This window comes from Pteropus vampyrus, unplaced genomic scaffold, assembly GCF_000151845.1.
Source record: "Pteropus vampyrus isolate Shadow unplaced genomic scaffold, Pvam_2.0 Scaffold81, whole genome shotgun sequence".
In the NCBI taxonomy this organism is placed as follows: domain Eukaryota; kingdom Metazoa; phylum Chordata; class Mammalia; order Chiroptera; family Pteropodidae; genus Pteropus; species Pteropus vampyrus.
Genome location: NW_011888862.1, coordinates 955,859 through 970,483, shown reverse-complemented (window position 1 = coordinate 970,483; position 14,625 = coordinate 955,859). Strand labels below are relative to the sequence as shown.

Sequence of the window (14,625 nt, the reverse complement as noted above, 5' to 3'; positions counted from 1 at the left end):
ACTGAATTGTTATTTGTGTAACTGGCTATTTATGTATGCTCCTGCTCTTAAAACTGGTAACCCTTTGTCCATATAGTTTGTCACTGATGTTTATTCCTTTGCATATCCCCGCCCACCCCCGCTTTGGATATCTAGAATGTTTTTATGTTTTACATAATTAAGTCGATCACTCTCTTTTGTGAATTCTTTCCCGAAATTAATCTTTACTTAAGCATTGGCTAGTCATCTATACATTTTTTCATTCATAGTAATTCCTTCTTTTAACCTTAATCCTTTAATCCATCGGAAATATATGTTAATATATAGCATAGAGCGTGAAGTACAGAAATTGTTTTGTTTTGTTGTTCCAAATATGTATAGTTGGGTTCTCATTGTTTTGTAATACCTCCTATATTACATTTGTAAAGCACAGTGCATTTTTAATTTAATGGCCTCTAACGCAGCCAACTGTAATACAGTGACCCATTCGCTAGCTGCATCTCATTGTATCCTATGAAGGGCTTCACTGCATTTTCCCCCAAGGATAAGCTATTCCGAGATATTCGGCTTCGTTTTCCTTCTGCTCTTTCAACTCTGAGCTGTCCCTGTGTAAATGCTCATGCCCCCCTCTCCCCGCAAAATGATCTTGTTCTCTTTCCCTGCCTACCTTTTAAGACACGAGAGGACAGGGCAGATCCCTAGGAAAAAGGCAGTCTGGGGACATAGAACTCCTCATTTCCTCGTGAAATGCAGTTTCGTTCTCCCTTCAGTTTCTTGAAGGAAGTTGTATCAGTCAGGGAAGACTAACTGCGGTAACAAACGGCTCCTAAATCTCTTAAACTACCACGGGTAGATATCACCCTCACGTCACCGTGCAGTGTGGATCGTGCAGGGTGACAACGGGTGGGAGTGCTCCGTTCTACATGGTCCCTTGGGGGCTCGGGTTCCTTCCAGCCGATAGCTCCCCATTCTCAGAGACCTCAGAGTCTTCCATAGTTTCTCCATCCTAGGCTAATAATTGAGGGGAGGGAGTGAGCAAGAAAGAGTAGGAGTATGTTTGTTCGTTCGTTTGTTTGTTCGTTTATTTGTTTGTTTGTACTAGATTAGACCAGGGCTAGAAATGGCTCACATCACATCTTTGCACGTTCTATTGCTCAGACCTCCCTTATGTGGCCCTCTTAACTGCAAGGGAGGCTGGGAAATGTCATTCAAGAAGGAGATGGAGGGATGTGGTGAACAGCTGGCCAGTCTCTCCCACAGTGGTGGTGGTAGAATATACACAGTGGCTCTATATGAAGCTGCTGTCTTCATTATCTTCTGGCACCAAATGGGACATTGTAGAGTCAATCCATTATCCCTACGGCTTCTTTTTGATGTGGTAGAAACCAGAAAACTGTACACTTTGTCCTCCGCATTGCTAATTCCACCGGACAAGACGGGAGCACTTCCTTCATCTTGTAGGTTTCATAGCTTACCTGTCAGCGTTTTGGTATCTGTATTTGGAGCTGCTACATGACTCATGCCAATGATCAGAAAGGATTTGTCATTCCTGTTACTGGGGAGTCTTTTATTTTAGGCGGCAGCGGCCAAGAGCGCCTTGTGCTTTTTCAGTTTTCAAAGCTGGTCGTGGGAAGGAAGTAACAGGATGCCCCAGCAGGGGTTTCTCCAAACTAATTCTATTTCTTGCCCTTCTCTCTGGCTTTCAGGTTCCTATGGAGACTTTTTTGAAAGCAGCTCTCCATTACGACCAGGGCCATGCTCCCTCTCTCAAGGGAACCTGTCCCCAGATTGGCCTCAGTGGCAGGGGAGCCCCACAGAACTGGACAGTGGCACACAGGTCATTCGGAGGACTCAGACCACGGCCACGATCACGGAGTGCAGGGCTCACCCTCCTGTGTCCCGCGTCTGCAGTACATCCCCCACCCAGGGCGGCAGTAGGAGATCAGGGCTGGCCACACCAAAGTCGGAGCAGTATTTGACTCTGAACAGTGCCGAAGACCTCGCCGAGAGCATGCTGGATGCAGCCTGGCTGCAGAGCCGTGCCAAGCCTCTGCACCAGAGACCTCGGGAGAGCGCGAGGCACGACAAGAGGCCCCCTCCTCCTTACCCCGGTCCAGGGAAGCAAGCTTTAGCATCGGCCCACCAGCCCGCAGAGCCACCGTTGTGGAGGCGTCAGAGGCCAGAAGAAGGCTCGGGATCAGCTTTGGAAGAGGGAAGCCAGACAGCCGAGCGCGAGCATCAGGCCGCCCAGCAAGAACTGAGCAGCGCCTGCTTGAGTCCCGCTGGCGATCAGAACAGTAAGGCCCTGGGTGAAGCCAGCTGGCTTGACTGGCAGAGAGAGCGGTGGCAGATCTGGGAGCTCTTGTCCACCGACAACCCCGATGCCCTCCCGGAAACACTGGTATGAGCCCACGCCCAGCTTGGGCCCCCAAGTCCCAAACAGCCTTCTTTCACTCAGTAGGGAAAAAAAGTTGGTGTTGGACAATTGGACAGTTACTTACTTTTCTTCTTTTACACTTTTCAAAAATAACACAAGAGAAACCCAATTCACTTAAAGATAGTACAGCACTAGTACCCTTGACATTTTAATGAGATTCTATGCATAGCCAGCCTTAGGGAAACACACACAAAATATATAAATATATATATAAACGGATTGCGATAGCCCATCTAAAAACTACTCACAGTGGCTCTATATAAGATAAAACTCTTGCTTTGGTATAGCTTAATTGTATTTATGTGTCTTCAGTTTTGATTATTGTATATTCTGTAACAGATTATGTATGATAATCATTTATGATATATTCACAGAAAACAAAAGAAATGATTTTTTTTAATCACTTCACTTATACTAAGCAATGAGATTCTATAGAAGATTCTAGAATATGCACAAGCGGGTTTCTGTGCTTTTGCCATAGTTTTTTTTTAAAGGGGGACAGCCCTTCTTCAATGCCTAAGAAAAACACTAACAAAACAAAATAAAACAGAATATGAGAAGACGTATTTTTATATAGTAGTGAGATACAAAAGAATATAGTCACTGAATGCTTTTTCGTATTGAATATATTTTAAGGAAGATATTAAATTTGATATGGAATATATTTTTAGAATCTGTTTAGAAAGGATTCAGTTAATCAAACGAGAAAGGTCATGCCTGAGCAAAAAAAAAAAAAAAATGATTAAGAAGTTGTCTTTCCCATTTTAGGTCAAATTCAATTTTATATAGACCATATATAATATATATTTATAATGTGTAATTGTTCTGCTTTTTTCAAAACTGCAAACTGGAATCCAACTATAAAGTGATTAAGAATCTAAATAGAGTATTCAAATTAGAGAACATGGTTTTTCCTTTTGTCCCATAATCAGTATTAACCAAATTATATGCAATGTTATGTAAAGTAAATCACATTTGGAAAAAAAAAAAAAAAAACTACAGCTTTGTATTTACATTGTGCCAAAGGCTGAGGAAATGTTTCCTTCGGTAATTTCGTGTGTATTGTAAAATGCTCCTACCTTACTTCAGTAGTAAGGTAGAAATTTTTCAACTGCAAAACCATTTTTGACCAGCAGGTGGCGATTCGCTTCAGTATTTTATGAGATTTTTTTCACTTCATAAAGGAATGTGTATTATAGAAAAATAATTTTTTTTTTATAAAACATGCTACTCTTAATTTTCATGTTGGCAATGACATTTTCGGTGGTGTTTCTTAAAATTCTATCTTGTGCCATTATGAATAAAAAGTTAAGCAAAAGCTTTGTTCCTTGGCATTAAATCCAATGAATGACCTCACACCCCATTCCAGACATACAGCCCACTAGCCACAAATCCAAATGTAATAGATAATGGCAATACCATACATATACAGCGAAGGAGCTAGTAAAAAATATCAGATGGCTTGGGGACATCAACCCAGTGACGCCGATGCATTTAGAAATTTATAATTATTTGTTGCAAGTGAAGGCTAATTGTCACTCAATTGAAACTCAGTTGTCAGTGAGGAAGTGGTTTACTACAAGATGGGAACTCACATTTCCTATCTGCTGTACAGGTATTGCTCAACACGATCCCTGTAAGTTACATCTGTCCCTATAGGCCTTAGATGCTTAATTTCCTTCAGGGCCGAAATAACGAAGTCTAGAAGTGGGATCTAATTTTCTAATTGAGAGACTGTTTGGGACATCTTCAGGCTCTACCATTGGGTCCAGCACCTCCCCCACTGGCTGCAACTCAGGAAGAATTCGCCTGTGGGCCTCTGGTTCTTCCTGGCTGCCCATCGCTGCTAAAAGTTATAAACAAGACCCAGAGCAAACATTGCTTGATTGTGAATCACAGGTCACTTTTCTGTGCCACCTAGTCTCATCCTACTCCTGCTGACCCTGTGTTTTCTTGGCTTTGCACTGGATCATAATCTGGCCAGTTCTTTCCCTCTATTCTGGACTAGACTGCTGGATATATGGGACTTCCTTCATTCCATGTTCTCGTATTAAAAGTCCAATATCTTTTTGAAACTTCCAGATCAGATGGCTGTGAGGTTGATGCCTGTGTCACAAAGGGTAACAGAAAGTATGTCCATCTGTTATAATAGTCAGATCTAGAACAGCCAGTTCGGAAAACATGGCTCAGAATATTTTTTAAATAATTAAAATGTGTGTGTGTGTGTGTGTGTGTGTGTGCGCGCGCGTGCGTGAGAGAGACAGAGAGAGAGACAGAGAGAGAGACAGAGAGAGAGACAGAGAGAGATGAACAGAACTTACTCTACCTTCCTTTTTGTATGGTTTAAGCCCAGTGGCCATATCTTTAGCTGAGTGAATGAAAGCTAGTTTTTTAGATGCCTTTATCACACTGAAAAGAAGCTATTTTTAAAACACACATACGAGGCCCAAGGACCTGAGTGGAATTTGAAGTCATTTCTATGCCCTTGTAAATGATATAATACCTGACAAGAAAAAAATAAAATTCAGACTCTTTCAAGTTGGACAAACCATGAACAGGCCATTCGAGTCACTCATTCCTGTGAGCAAAGAGATCCTACAAGCAAGAAAAAAGCTGCTGTGGGCTGCAGATGTTACTGTATCTCTGAATCATCAATCATTATTTTTGTGTCTCTGGCAATGGGGCCAGAACGATGAATGCAGAAATAGCCAAGTATGAATTTGTCTTGATCCACCTAAGTAGCTATTAACATACGTTTGTTGTGGTTTTTATAGGGGGGGGGGGAAAAAAAAACTCATACCAATGAAGTTTGTGCAAATCGAGGAAATTTCTAAATAAGCCCAGCTTGCTTCTTTTCTTATGCACATTTTAATATACATCTGCTTGGCAGAGAAACAGCATTGGGATTAAATATAAGGAGATGTCAGAACCAAATCCAGGCCTGTGGCGTATGTCGTCTGAGAAGCAAACTGAGAAGAAAGGAAATGACTGAAGAAGAGTCGCTCAGAGATGAGAACGGGACAACATCTCGACTGGACAGAATTTTTAAACAGGACTAAATCAGCAGCAAATGTTCTTCCAGAGAAAAAAAAAATGCAAACCAAAGGAAAATTCCATTAAAGTTTGGAATTCTTTGGCACGGTCGAGACGACCGATGGCGACATGGAGATGTTGGACTGCAGACAGTGGTCTCTGGGGTGTGGCCCCCTGGCCTGGCATGGCCCACAATTCACCAAGGTGCACGCAGCACCAGCAACAACTGAGGGCCCCATGGGGTCGCAGGGCTGTCGGAAGATTCACTAAATTTAATTCAGTCAACATCTGTTCATCCTAGAGTGACCGACTTGTCCCACTTTGCCGGGGACATCCTGGGTTTAATAATGAAAGCCCCATGACTATCCTCATTTTCCAGAGGACAAAAGGACTCAGAGCAACATCAGCAGAGTAGCCCAAGGTCTCACAGCTAGGGAGTAACAGAAAGTATGTCCAAATCTTAGCTCTGCCTAAGATTTGGCAGCAGGCCATCATCCAACTGTGCCAGCCTGCCATCCAGATAACTCGGAGCGGAGCGAACAGAGCTCTGTGCTTCTTGGAACCCTGGGTCTCTCTCGTGAAGGAAAGGGGCTCTACTGGACCTTCCCAGGGGAGAGGACCTGCATCCGGGATGATGGCTTCTGCACAGCAGCACTTGGGGGAGCTCCAGCCCTCCCCCCGCCCCCTGCCTACTTCCTTTTGAAGAAAGAGAAATGGAAGATAAAAATTAATGAAAGCCCAAAGTAAGTTTGATTTCTGGGGAGCTTTGGAAACCAAAGCCGTGAAGGGAAATGGACGTGATTCAGTATCAAACTTTCCCAGGTGAATTAGAATTAATAATTCTATCATTTACATATTACTATTAATAAATAATTAATAAAAGTGACATATTGCAGTTAATAATTAATTGCGCTTAATTACAGTCTAGCATTATCTTTAGATTTTCTTGTTTCAAACAGCTATCAGAGCCACGGCTGACTTCATTAGGTCAGTGGATCGGTTGATGGATTCATCCAATCATCTACCCAACCAGTATTTACCAGGGGCTCAAGGGCTGGGCTCTGGGGTTACAAAGACAGAGAAAAGTCTGGGTCTGCCTTTGAGGGCACCTCAGCTACGAAAATGGTCCCTCCCATGACCTGTACTGAGGGAATGGCAGCAGATGCTGCCAAGTGCCATACACGGATGCAGCAAACATCCCAGTGGCTGGTACATGCTAGGCAATGGATAAATCGTTGAGTAAATGAATCAATACATGAATCCCTCCATCTGTCCACCCACTCGCCTACCTGCCCTTCCATCCATCCACTTATTTCCTCCCATACTCTTCTTTCTTTCTGTGTTTCTATTTCTGCCATAGTTTTCATTTTCTTACTTCCAAGTCACTATTTCTCCAGCGTTATTTTTTAGTGTGTCTGGTTCTCTTGCCTAGTTCCAAGATTAAAATGTAACATTGGGTAAATGAATGAAAAAGAGAACAGAACCTTCTGTTGGCCGTGGGTGCGGGGTGCAAAGCTATTTCTTGTTTCCATATAAACAAAATGCCCGGGCTGGTTTCGAGGGTGTGAGGGAAGAAAACAACCCTCCTCCCACCCTCTTAAATTTCTTGCTTGGGGCGTGCGAATTAAACTGGCAAAGACAGATTAAGGGAGGAAAGGGTTTTTTTCTTACGCATAATGGGAGCCAACAAAGGACTAGCTGGCTCCTTAAATGGTTAAAGTTAAAGGTTTATCTATCCAACTCAGTAGGGCAAAGGGAGTAGGGACAGCTTCTACGAGAAAACCAAACAGATTTATTTAAGAAAGACAAATGGGTTTTTAGGAGGGCAAACAGAAGATAAGAAAGTTTGTGAAAATGTTGGTCTATACAGGTGTGAGTGGGTTTTCCTTCTCCTTCAGGACCGTAAAATCTCCCCAGAGAGGGGATTTATGGCAGCTTCGCCCCCCCCCCCCCGCCAGAAGTTGCTGCTTTTAGTAAGATGGGGGAAGCTCCGAGAAGGCTTTTCTTCTGCATTTGCTAAATCTCAGATGTCTTCAGCTTAAAATATTTTTCATGCCAACTCTGGGGTTTCGAGTGGGTCTCCACAAGAGTAAAATAAATTAGAGAAGGAATTAGAAACGTGCTTCCTCCTGCAGGAAAGAAACATGACGAGTCAGTGTTCAGAGCTGTCTTCAAGTCAAATCACTTTACTTCTTTACGTGAAAACTAGTTGGAAGTAGACTTCAAACCACACTATTTTCCCTTAGCTTAAACATTCACAGGCTAAAACGGGGCATGACACAGTGTACCCTAACCTAAGAGAAACGGGCCACATAAAACTTAGAATTCTGGTCTGAAAAGAACCTTGAAGATAATTTCTTAGAGAAAAGTGAGGCTTACAGACCAAAACCCCCAAGCTAATGCAAAGAATTAGCACAGAAATAAAGACCCCCACCCCTGTTCCCCGCCATTGCACTAGCCACTACCTCCAGATCCAAAAACTCAGCCTAAGAAGGGAGCCCAAGGAGGCAAAATACTTTAATGAAGTGATGACTAAGAATGGAATTTTTAAGTTAATAGTGAACTAATTCTTTAGTGGGCACTGCAGTTTACTTTGAGTGATTTGTCTGGGTTCATCTAAGCACAAGCCACTCTCCTGGGAATGTGAAAGGGGCAGGGGTGGCAGGACACAGGCCTAGTGCTAAAGTGGTCTAATCAGGTTGAAGAAAAACCTTATTTTCCATGGTTATGGGAACTTCTTCCTCACGCCCCACCTGGCCATAGGCGAGGATCGTAAAGCTCAGACATCCACTAGGAGCCATCTAATAGTGATGAAATGGATCAGCCGTATTAGGGTACAGTTGAAATTGAGCATGGAAGGAAACAGCTTCCGGAGAGGTGGAACTGACCAGGTGCGTGCCCAACCTTACACTCGTGGTCATGAGTCCCAGCAGCCTGACAATATTCTATACCCAGCCGTGGAAGGATGATAAAGGTTATTATTCAGGACTCTATTCAACTGTTATTATGAAGTCTTCTCACAATTCTTATGTTTACACCGCTCAATATTCATAGTTCCTGTGGCCCCTTTCACATGTGACATTGTGTATGATAAAGCATGAAGTAAAGCTAATTATAAACGTTAAGAGAACACACATGTCTCGAGCCTCATCCCCCGAGTAGATATAGGACCCCCAAGAATAAACTCGTCTTAGAAACTTTAATGTCTGTTGCTCCGGCAACTGATACAATCCCACAAGGCAGAAACCACATACTTGCTAAGTGACGTGTGACCCCAGGTTAAATACTTGGCAGAAAGAGCTGTCAGCTTTGTCTTCAAAACAAGGGAGTAGAGTACACAGCATAAAGTAGGTGCTTTACCACTTACACGCATGGCGTGGAATTTTATTTTAGGGGCGGTGGCTTCACCTGCACTGCCACAATAAATATATTATTTCTGTTATGTACCCCTAAGAAATTCTGTAACTTGGAAAATTTTATTGTAAGTAAGGAGGACTATATCACTTTTGAGATGACTTTTGGTGCCCTTTTCTTTGAAATAAATACAGTCTTGTAATATCCATTTCGAATCTGGATACCTAGTAAATTTTTGTGGAGGGGGTCCCTTTCTGATCCCGAGGACATAATGAGCTACATTTTAGATTACGAAGCACAAGAGCCTAATTATAATCTTGTTTTTGTCAAGTGGGACTTGCATATTAAATCGATCAAGTGTCACCATGCCATGTTTATATTTTTGTAAAGGTCGAAGACTACTATCTGTCTTTCCCCTTCGGTGACTTTGAATAACAGGGGCTTGCTTAGAGCAAGCACCCACGTACCTGCTAATCCTGCCGGGGAACTGAAATCTGTGGGAGCCCTGCTGGTCTCCCTCTAGACAGATTCTTCTTGGCAGAAGTAGGCCAGAGCGTGGGAGACTGTGTATCATGTCTCAGCATTTCCTTATTGCCCTTGAATCTCCCTTTCCTTGTTGATGATGATGAGGTGATGGCTGAAAGTCATTGAGCGTTTTCCACCTCCCACGAGTTCTTTTCTAAGTGCTTTCAGGTGTCATCTCGTAGTATCCTCAAAACAACTCTGATACATCAGTGCTGCGGTCTGAATGTTTGTTCCCCACAAATTCATATGGTGAACTTTAACCCCCCATGCAATGGTATGAGGAGGCAGGGCTTTGGGGAGGTGATTAGGTCACGAGGGTAGAGCCTTCATAATGGGATTAGTGCCCTTATAAAGGAGATCCCAGAGCACTGCCCCGCTTCCCTCACGTGAGGACCCAAGAGAAGATGGCCGCCTGTGAAGCAGGAAGCGGGCCCTCCTCACCAGACACCGCATGGCCCAATATCTTGACCGTGGACTTCTCAGCCTCCAGAACTGTGAGAAATACATTTCTGTTGTTTATAAGCTGCCCAGTCGATGGTATTCTGTAGTAGCAGCCCAAACAGACTAAAATAGTAAGTTATATTATTCCTTTTATAGCCGAGAAAGCTGAGGCCCAGAGATATTAGGATCACACAGCAAGTGAAGGCCTGAGTCCTAATTCCAACCGAGCCGTCTGCCTCCAAGACGCACATTATTATTATCATTATTTTTTTTGTAAATTGAGGCATAATTGACATTATATGAGTTTCAGGTGTAAGATGTAATGATTTGCTATTCGAATGTGTTGTGAAATGATTATAAGTCTAGTTAACATCTACCACCTTACAGTTAAAATAATGTTTTTTCTTTCTTGTGATGAGAAGTTTTAAGAGCTCTCTTAGCAACTTTCAGATATGTAATACAGGCTTATCTACTCTAGTTACCGTGCTGTGCATAACATTCCTATGACATATTTGTCTTATAACTAGAGATCTGTACCTTTTGACCCTCTTCATGAATCTCCCTGACCTCCCACCACCCACCTCTAGCGACCAGCAATTTCACCAATCTTCTGTGTATCTGTGAGCTCAGTTTTGGAGGGTATTTTTAAAGATTCCACAGATTAATGAGGTCATATGGTATCCCTGTCTCTGTCTGACTTATTCACTTAGCACAATGCCTTCGAGGTCCATCCATGTTGTTGCAAATGGCAGGATTTCATTGTCTTTAATGGCTGAATAATATTCCATTGTATGGACATTTTGTGTATATTATTCATTTTATCTGTTCATCTGTCACGTTATTTCCATATCTTGCCTATTATAATGCTGCAATGAATACGGGAGGGGTGAAGATATTTTTTCGAGGACAAACGTTCTTGATCACCACACATGGCTTCGAGCCTGTGAAAATTGATCCACAATACAAGTCCCACAGGTACCACAGAGGTGAGGCTGAAATGTGCGTCTCTTCACTTAGCTAGGGAGGAATAACTCTGGTAAAGAAACCATATTGGTGACTCAGTATAGAAATTGGTAACTATAAACTCAAAAATATTTATGAGAACTTGCCCCGCCCACGACCACAAAGTAGTCTTTAAATCAGAATGCCAGCACTTACACACCGGTTCATTCACAGACTGAGTGCCCTGTGGAGTCTCTGCCTTCCCATCGTGATGCACGGTGCATAAACATTCGTGAATGGATGTTAGCTAGGGAAGTACTAGGAATACACCGTATCAGTTCAAACCTCCACTTTGTTTGCTGAGTCTTAGCCTAACGTACAGTAGTTCTGATTCTGAGCAGTGCCGCTTCCGTAGACAAGACTTTGTTTAAAACCCCAGAGATTACCCAAAATGAACTTCAAGTTATAAATGAAACCTATCAGAGTATTGATTCTTGGATATGATCATGTACGATCTAGACACAAAGCAGATCTGAAATCCACTAGGCTGTAGTCTTTTCCAGGGTATAAACTGTCGATCTTGTCATCAGCTTTGCTTGACAGTTTACTTCAGAGGTTTTCCTCGAGACCAACAAGGTAAAACCAGGGGGGAGGGGGGAGGGGAGAGGTAGATGGGGGGGAGAAATAAGAAATTTAAATAATTTCTTCAATTAAAAATATTAATTTAAAAAAAAGAGAGAGAGATCGAAGCCCTATAAAAGGGCTGCCTGTCTATGGCTAACTTTTGTTTCCAGTTATGACACTGTTTCTCGTAATAATGCCTTATCCTGTACTAATTCAGTAGCACTCAAGACCAAAAAAAAAAAAAAAATGCCAAGAGTAACGGTTTTCTTTAGCACAGGCAGACCTCGTTTTATTGTGCTTCACAGGTTATTTTTTACAAAATGAAGGCAAGACCCTTCACTGGCAAAAGATTGCGACTCACTTTATGGTGGTGGTCTAGAACCGAACCCTCAGTAGATCCGAGGTCTGTCTGTACTTTAAAAATATGTGATTAGCGGATGAGCAGATGGCTGCCCCTAGCAGAGACTGTGGCATTACTTCTATAAAGATTACTTCTGTCTGAAGAAACGATTAAGTGCAACGTTACTGAAGAGATTTGCAAAACTTGTTTACCATCAACTTTATTTTATTTTAAAATATGCAAATATTTTGAAATATAGGAGTTTAAGGTTGTTGGATTTTTAAAATTCCATGCAAAGCTGTCACAACAAAGAAATTCACAGCAAATTAATCACTCCAGGCTGCTAATTCCATCTAAGAATTTAACGGTATTTGGGGTAAATAAAAGGAATTATTATCACCTTTAAAAAACCCAAGTCATTTGTAACACGCTGCTCTAAGTAGAACAATGTTATGGATTACTAGTACCAAGAATTTCAATGGCAAACTTAAGAGTTCCCTTAAAAAATGTCTGAACTGAGACAGTGAGTTGATGCAAACATTCTACATCTGGGAAAAATACTCTCCTGGTGAATTCTAACACTCAACAAAATCTAACCATGTTTTGGAAAGGGACCCGAGCTAGCACTGCGACTTGTGCCTGACCTTCAAGGTTTAGATGAGGCCAAGTGCAGGGAAGGCTTCAGGCAGAAGGATGGAACGCAAAGGTAGGAGAACTTGTCAAATGCCAGGGACAATGAGACCTGTTTGTTGGGAGCAGAGTTATATATCAGAACCACAAACTTGAAATGCAAATATTTAAAAGACTATTTTAATATCTTAATATTAAAAAGACTATTAGAATATTTTAATATTCTAATGCACGTGCACCATCAAACCATGGGGGCGTTCAAACTATTCTCTAACAAGATCCAGTCTGAAAACTTCATATGAGAATTTGGAGAGCCAAGAAACATCTTAGTTTTGCTGAGTACATTTCTAGTGTAAATCTTTTATGTTTCTTTTCAGGAGTCACTGCTAGGTCATAGGGGCTTTAGACATGCTGGCAACTCTTTAAAAAGCATAACTGAATAGCTTCCATTAAAATATTTGACCAGGTAAAAGCTCCTGAGCATCGCAGAGGCTTTCGGGTCCACATGTCGCGTATTCAAGAGAAAACAGTAAGAAAAAAAGTAGCTCTCCTCATATTTTAAGTTCTTTTTCAGAGGTCGTTCAGACTTTTCTAGATTAAATACACAGGCAATACCACAGATAAAGTGAAAACTAAGGGACTGCTTCCCACTGAAGGGAAGTGGGAATTAAATTTAACATGATCTGCTATGAACTGCACGGTGAAAATGAAACTCCAAAGAGCAGGTGCATGCTGTCCTTCACTAAGTAAAGTGTAAGGTGTCATTATCCACTTGCACTCCCAGTACATGATGACTGCAATTCAGTTTGGGGAAAATAGTTTAATATATTGTTCAGAAAAAAAAAAAAAGGTTATATTTGCCCATCTCTAACAAGACAGTGGTTATGAGGTCCAGCGCCACCAGGCGACCTTCATCCTGTCCCACACCGCCGAAAGCGAGTCCAAAGCGGGTCGGACGTCCAGGATGGTGAACTGGTAGTCCCGGCTGACTTCGCCGCCGTCGTAGTAGTCAATGACGTATCTGACTTCCGTCCCACAGCGGTTGATGATCCAATCGTGCCTGTCGAAAGGCAACTCGTACCTGGAATGAAAACGTGCCGGTGAGTGTTCAATCGCTCGCCGTGCCTCCGGCTCCAGAAGAGCAGCGCGCGGCGAGGCCTGCTCCGAGTCAGGTGTCTCAACGGGGAGGCGACACTCGGCATCGCAGTCCACAACACCCACGAAAGGAGGTGCTGGAGACCTGTGGTGAGCCCAGGGCACACGAAGGCTCACCTGTCTGCAAAGGCATCGGGTCCCCGTGAAGGAGACCCAGCGGGGTGAGCGGGGACTCTGACTACGCAGGAAGAGGGAGGAGCGCTCAGTGCAGGGGTCCAAAGAGGACAGATTTAACAACCCAGAAGACAACTCAGTTCAATGCCAGATACTTAGGCAGGCCGCATGGAGGGTTAACGCAGCCCCTCCACGTACTCAGAGAACTGCTGGCTGCCCGGCCGGCAGCCAAGGCCGGCAGCACAAAGGGCTTTCAGCAGGGCCTATCCCCAAGGACGTTTCCTGCTGCTCCCGTGGACGTTATCTGCTCCTGTAACCCAGAAGCACATCTCGCTCCCATCCGGCTGGGGAGGTGGCGGCTCCCCCACGAGATGACCCCTCCCCCGGCTCCTGGCCATGCAGAACTCTGCTTGCTCGGGTCAGCAGCCTTCCTCCTCAGCTCCGACCGGCCACTGCTGAAGCTTCCCTGCCTCGTGAGTAACGAATGACACTTGTCACCCCTCTGGTCCTCCTGGTGGTCCTTCCGGAGGACCCAATCCAGGCGCAGGCTCCGGGCCCGGGGCTCCTGCGTTACAGCTGGCGTGGCCGGCAGGGTATTACGGAGCACCCCGGTTGAGTTGATCTCGAGTTGGGGGCATGGGGAGGACATGCCTGGTGGGGTTTGCCGGGGGAATCCTGGGGTGGGCCTCTGGGTCCGTGTTGTTTGAGGTGGCAAGCCTTTTAGATTTGTGGGCCCCACCAAAGGAGGGGGGGACGCTCCCCACGTGCCTATGGGCCTCTTCCAGCTTTTGCTGAAAGTAGGGGGACTGTGTTCTTTAGGGAGCTGCGGCCGTGGCAGCGCAGAGGGCCGCCCGTCCTGCAGGCGCCACGGGAAGCCAGTGCCAAGCAGCTCAGGCCAAGGAAAGGGTGACGGAAGTGGAAGCGAGGCTACAGGGACCTGCGAGTCACACGGGCCAACAGTGAGGGTATTCTGGGATGGCAGTGAGAACAGACTAATGAACAACCGCAGGACCTAGCCTGTACCTTGCGAAAGTTCGGGAGGAAAAGCTAA

The 14,625-nt window shown here is 43.9% G+C and overlaps 2 protein-coding genes across 3 annotated transcripts in view; one reads left to right on the top strand and one right to left on the bottom strand.

Annotated features, from left to right (window-relative positions):
* The window catches only part of ARHGAP6 (Rho GTPase activating protein 6), a 477,103-nt gene extending 473,369 nt beyond the window's left edge, over positions 1-3,734 (top strand). The window contains exon 13 of the mRNA XM_023532344.1: positions 1,686-3,734. Coding sequence (XP_023388112.1) covers positions 1,686-2,386 — 701 coding nt within the window. The 3' untranslated portion in view covers positions 2,387-3,734. The remainder of the gene's footprint in view (positions 1-1,685) is intronic.
* Positions 3,735-12,016: 8,282 nt separating this feature from the next.
* Positions 12,017-14,625, bottom strand: part of LOC105293977 (cytochrome c-type heme lyase) — an 11,631-nt gene continuing 9,022 nt past the window's right edge. For both annotated transcript variants that reach the window (XR_002781044.1, XM_023532277.1), the window contains one exon: positions 12,017-13,386. Coding sequence is in view for 1 of the 2 variants with exons in the window: in XM_023532277.1 (XP_023388045.1) it covers positions 13,188-13,386 (199 nt within the window). In the remaining variant the exon portion in view is untranslated. The remainder of the gene's footprint in view (positions 13,387-14,625) is intronic.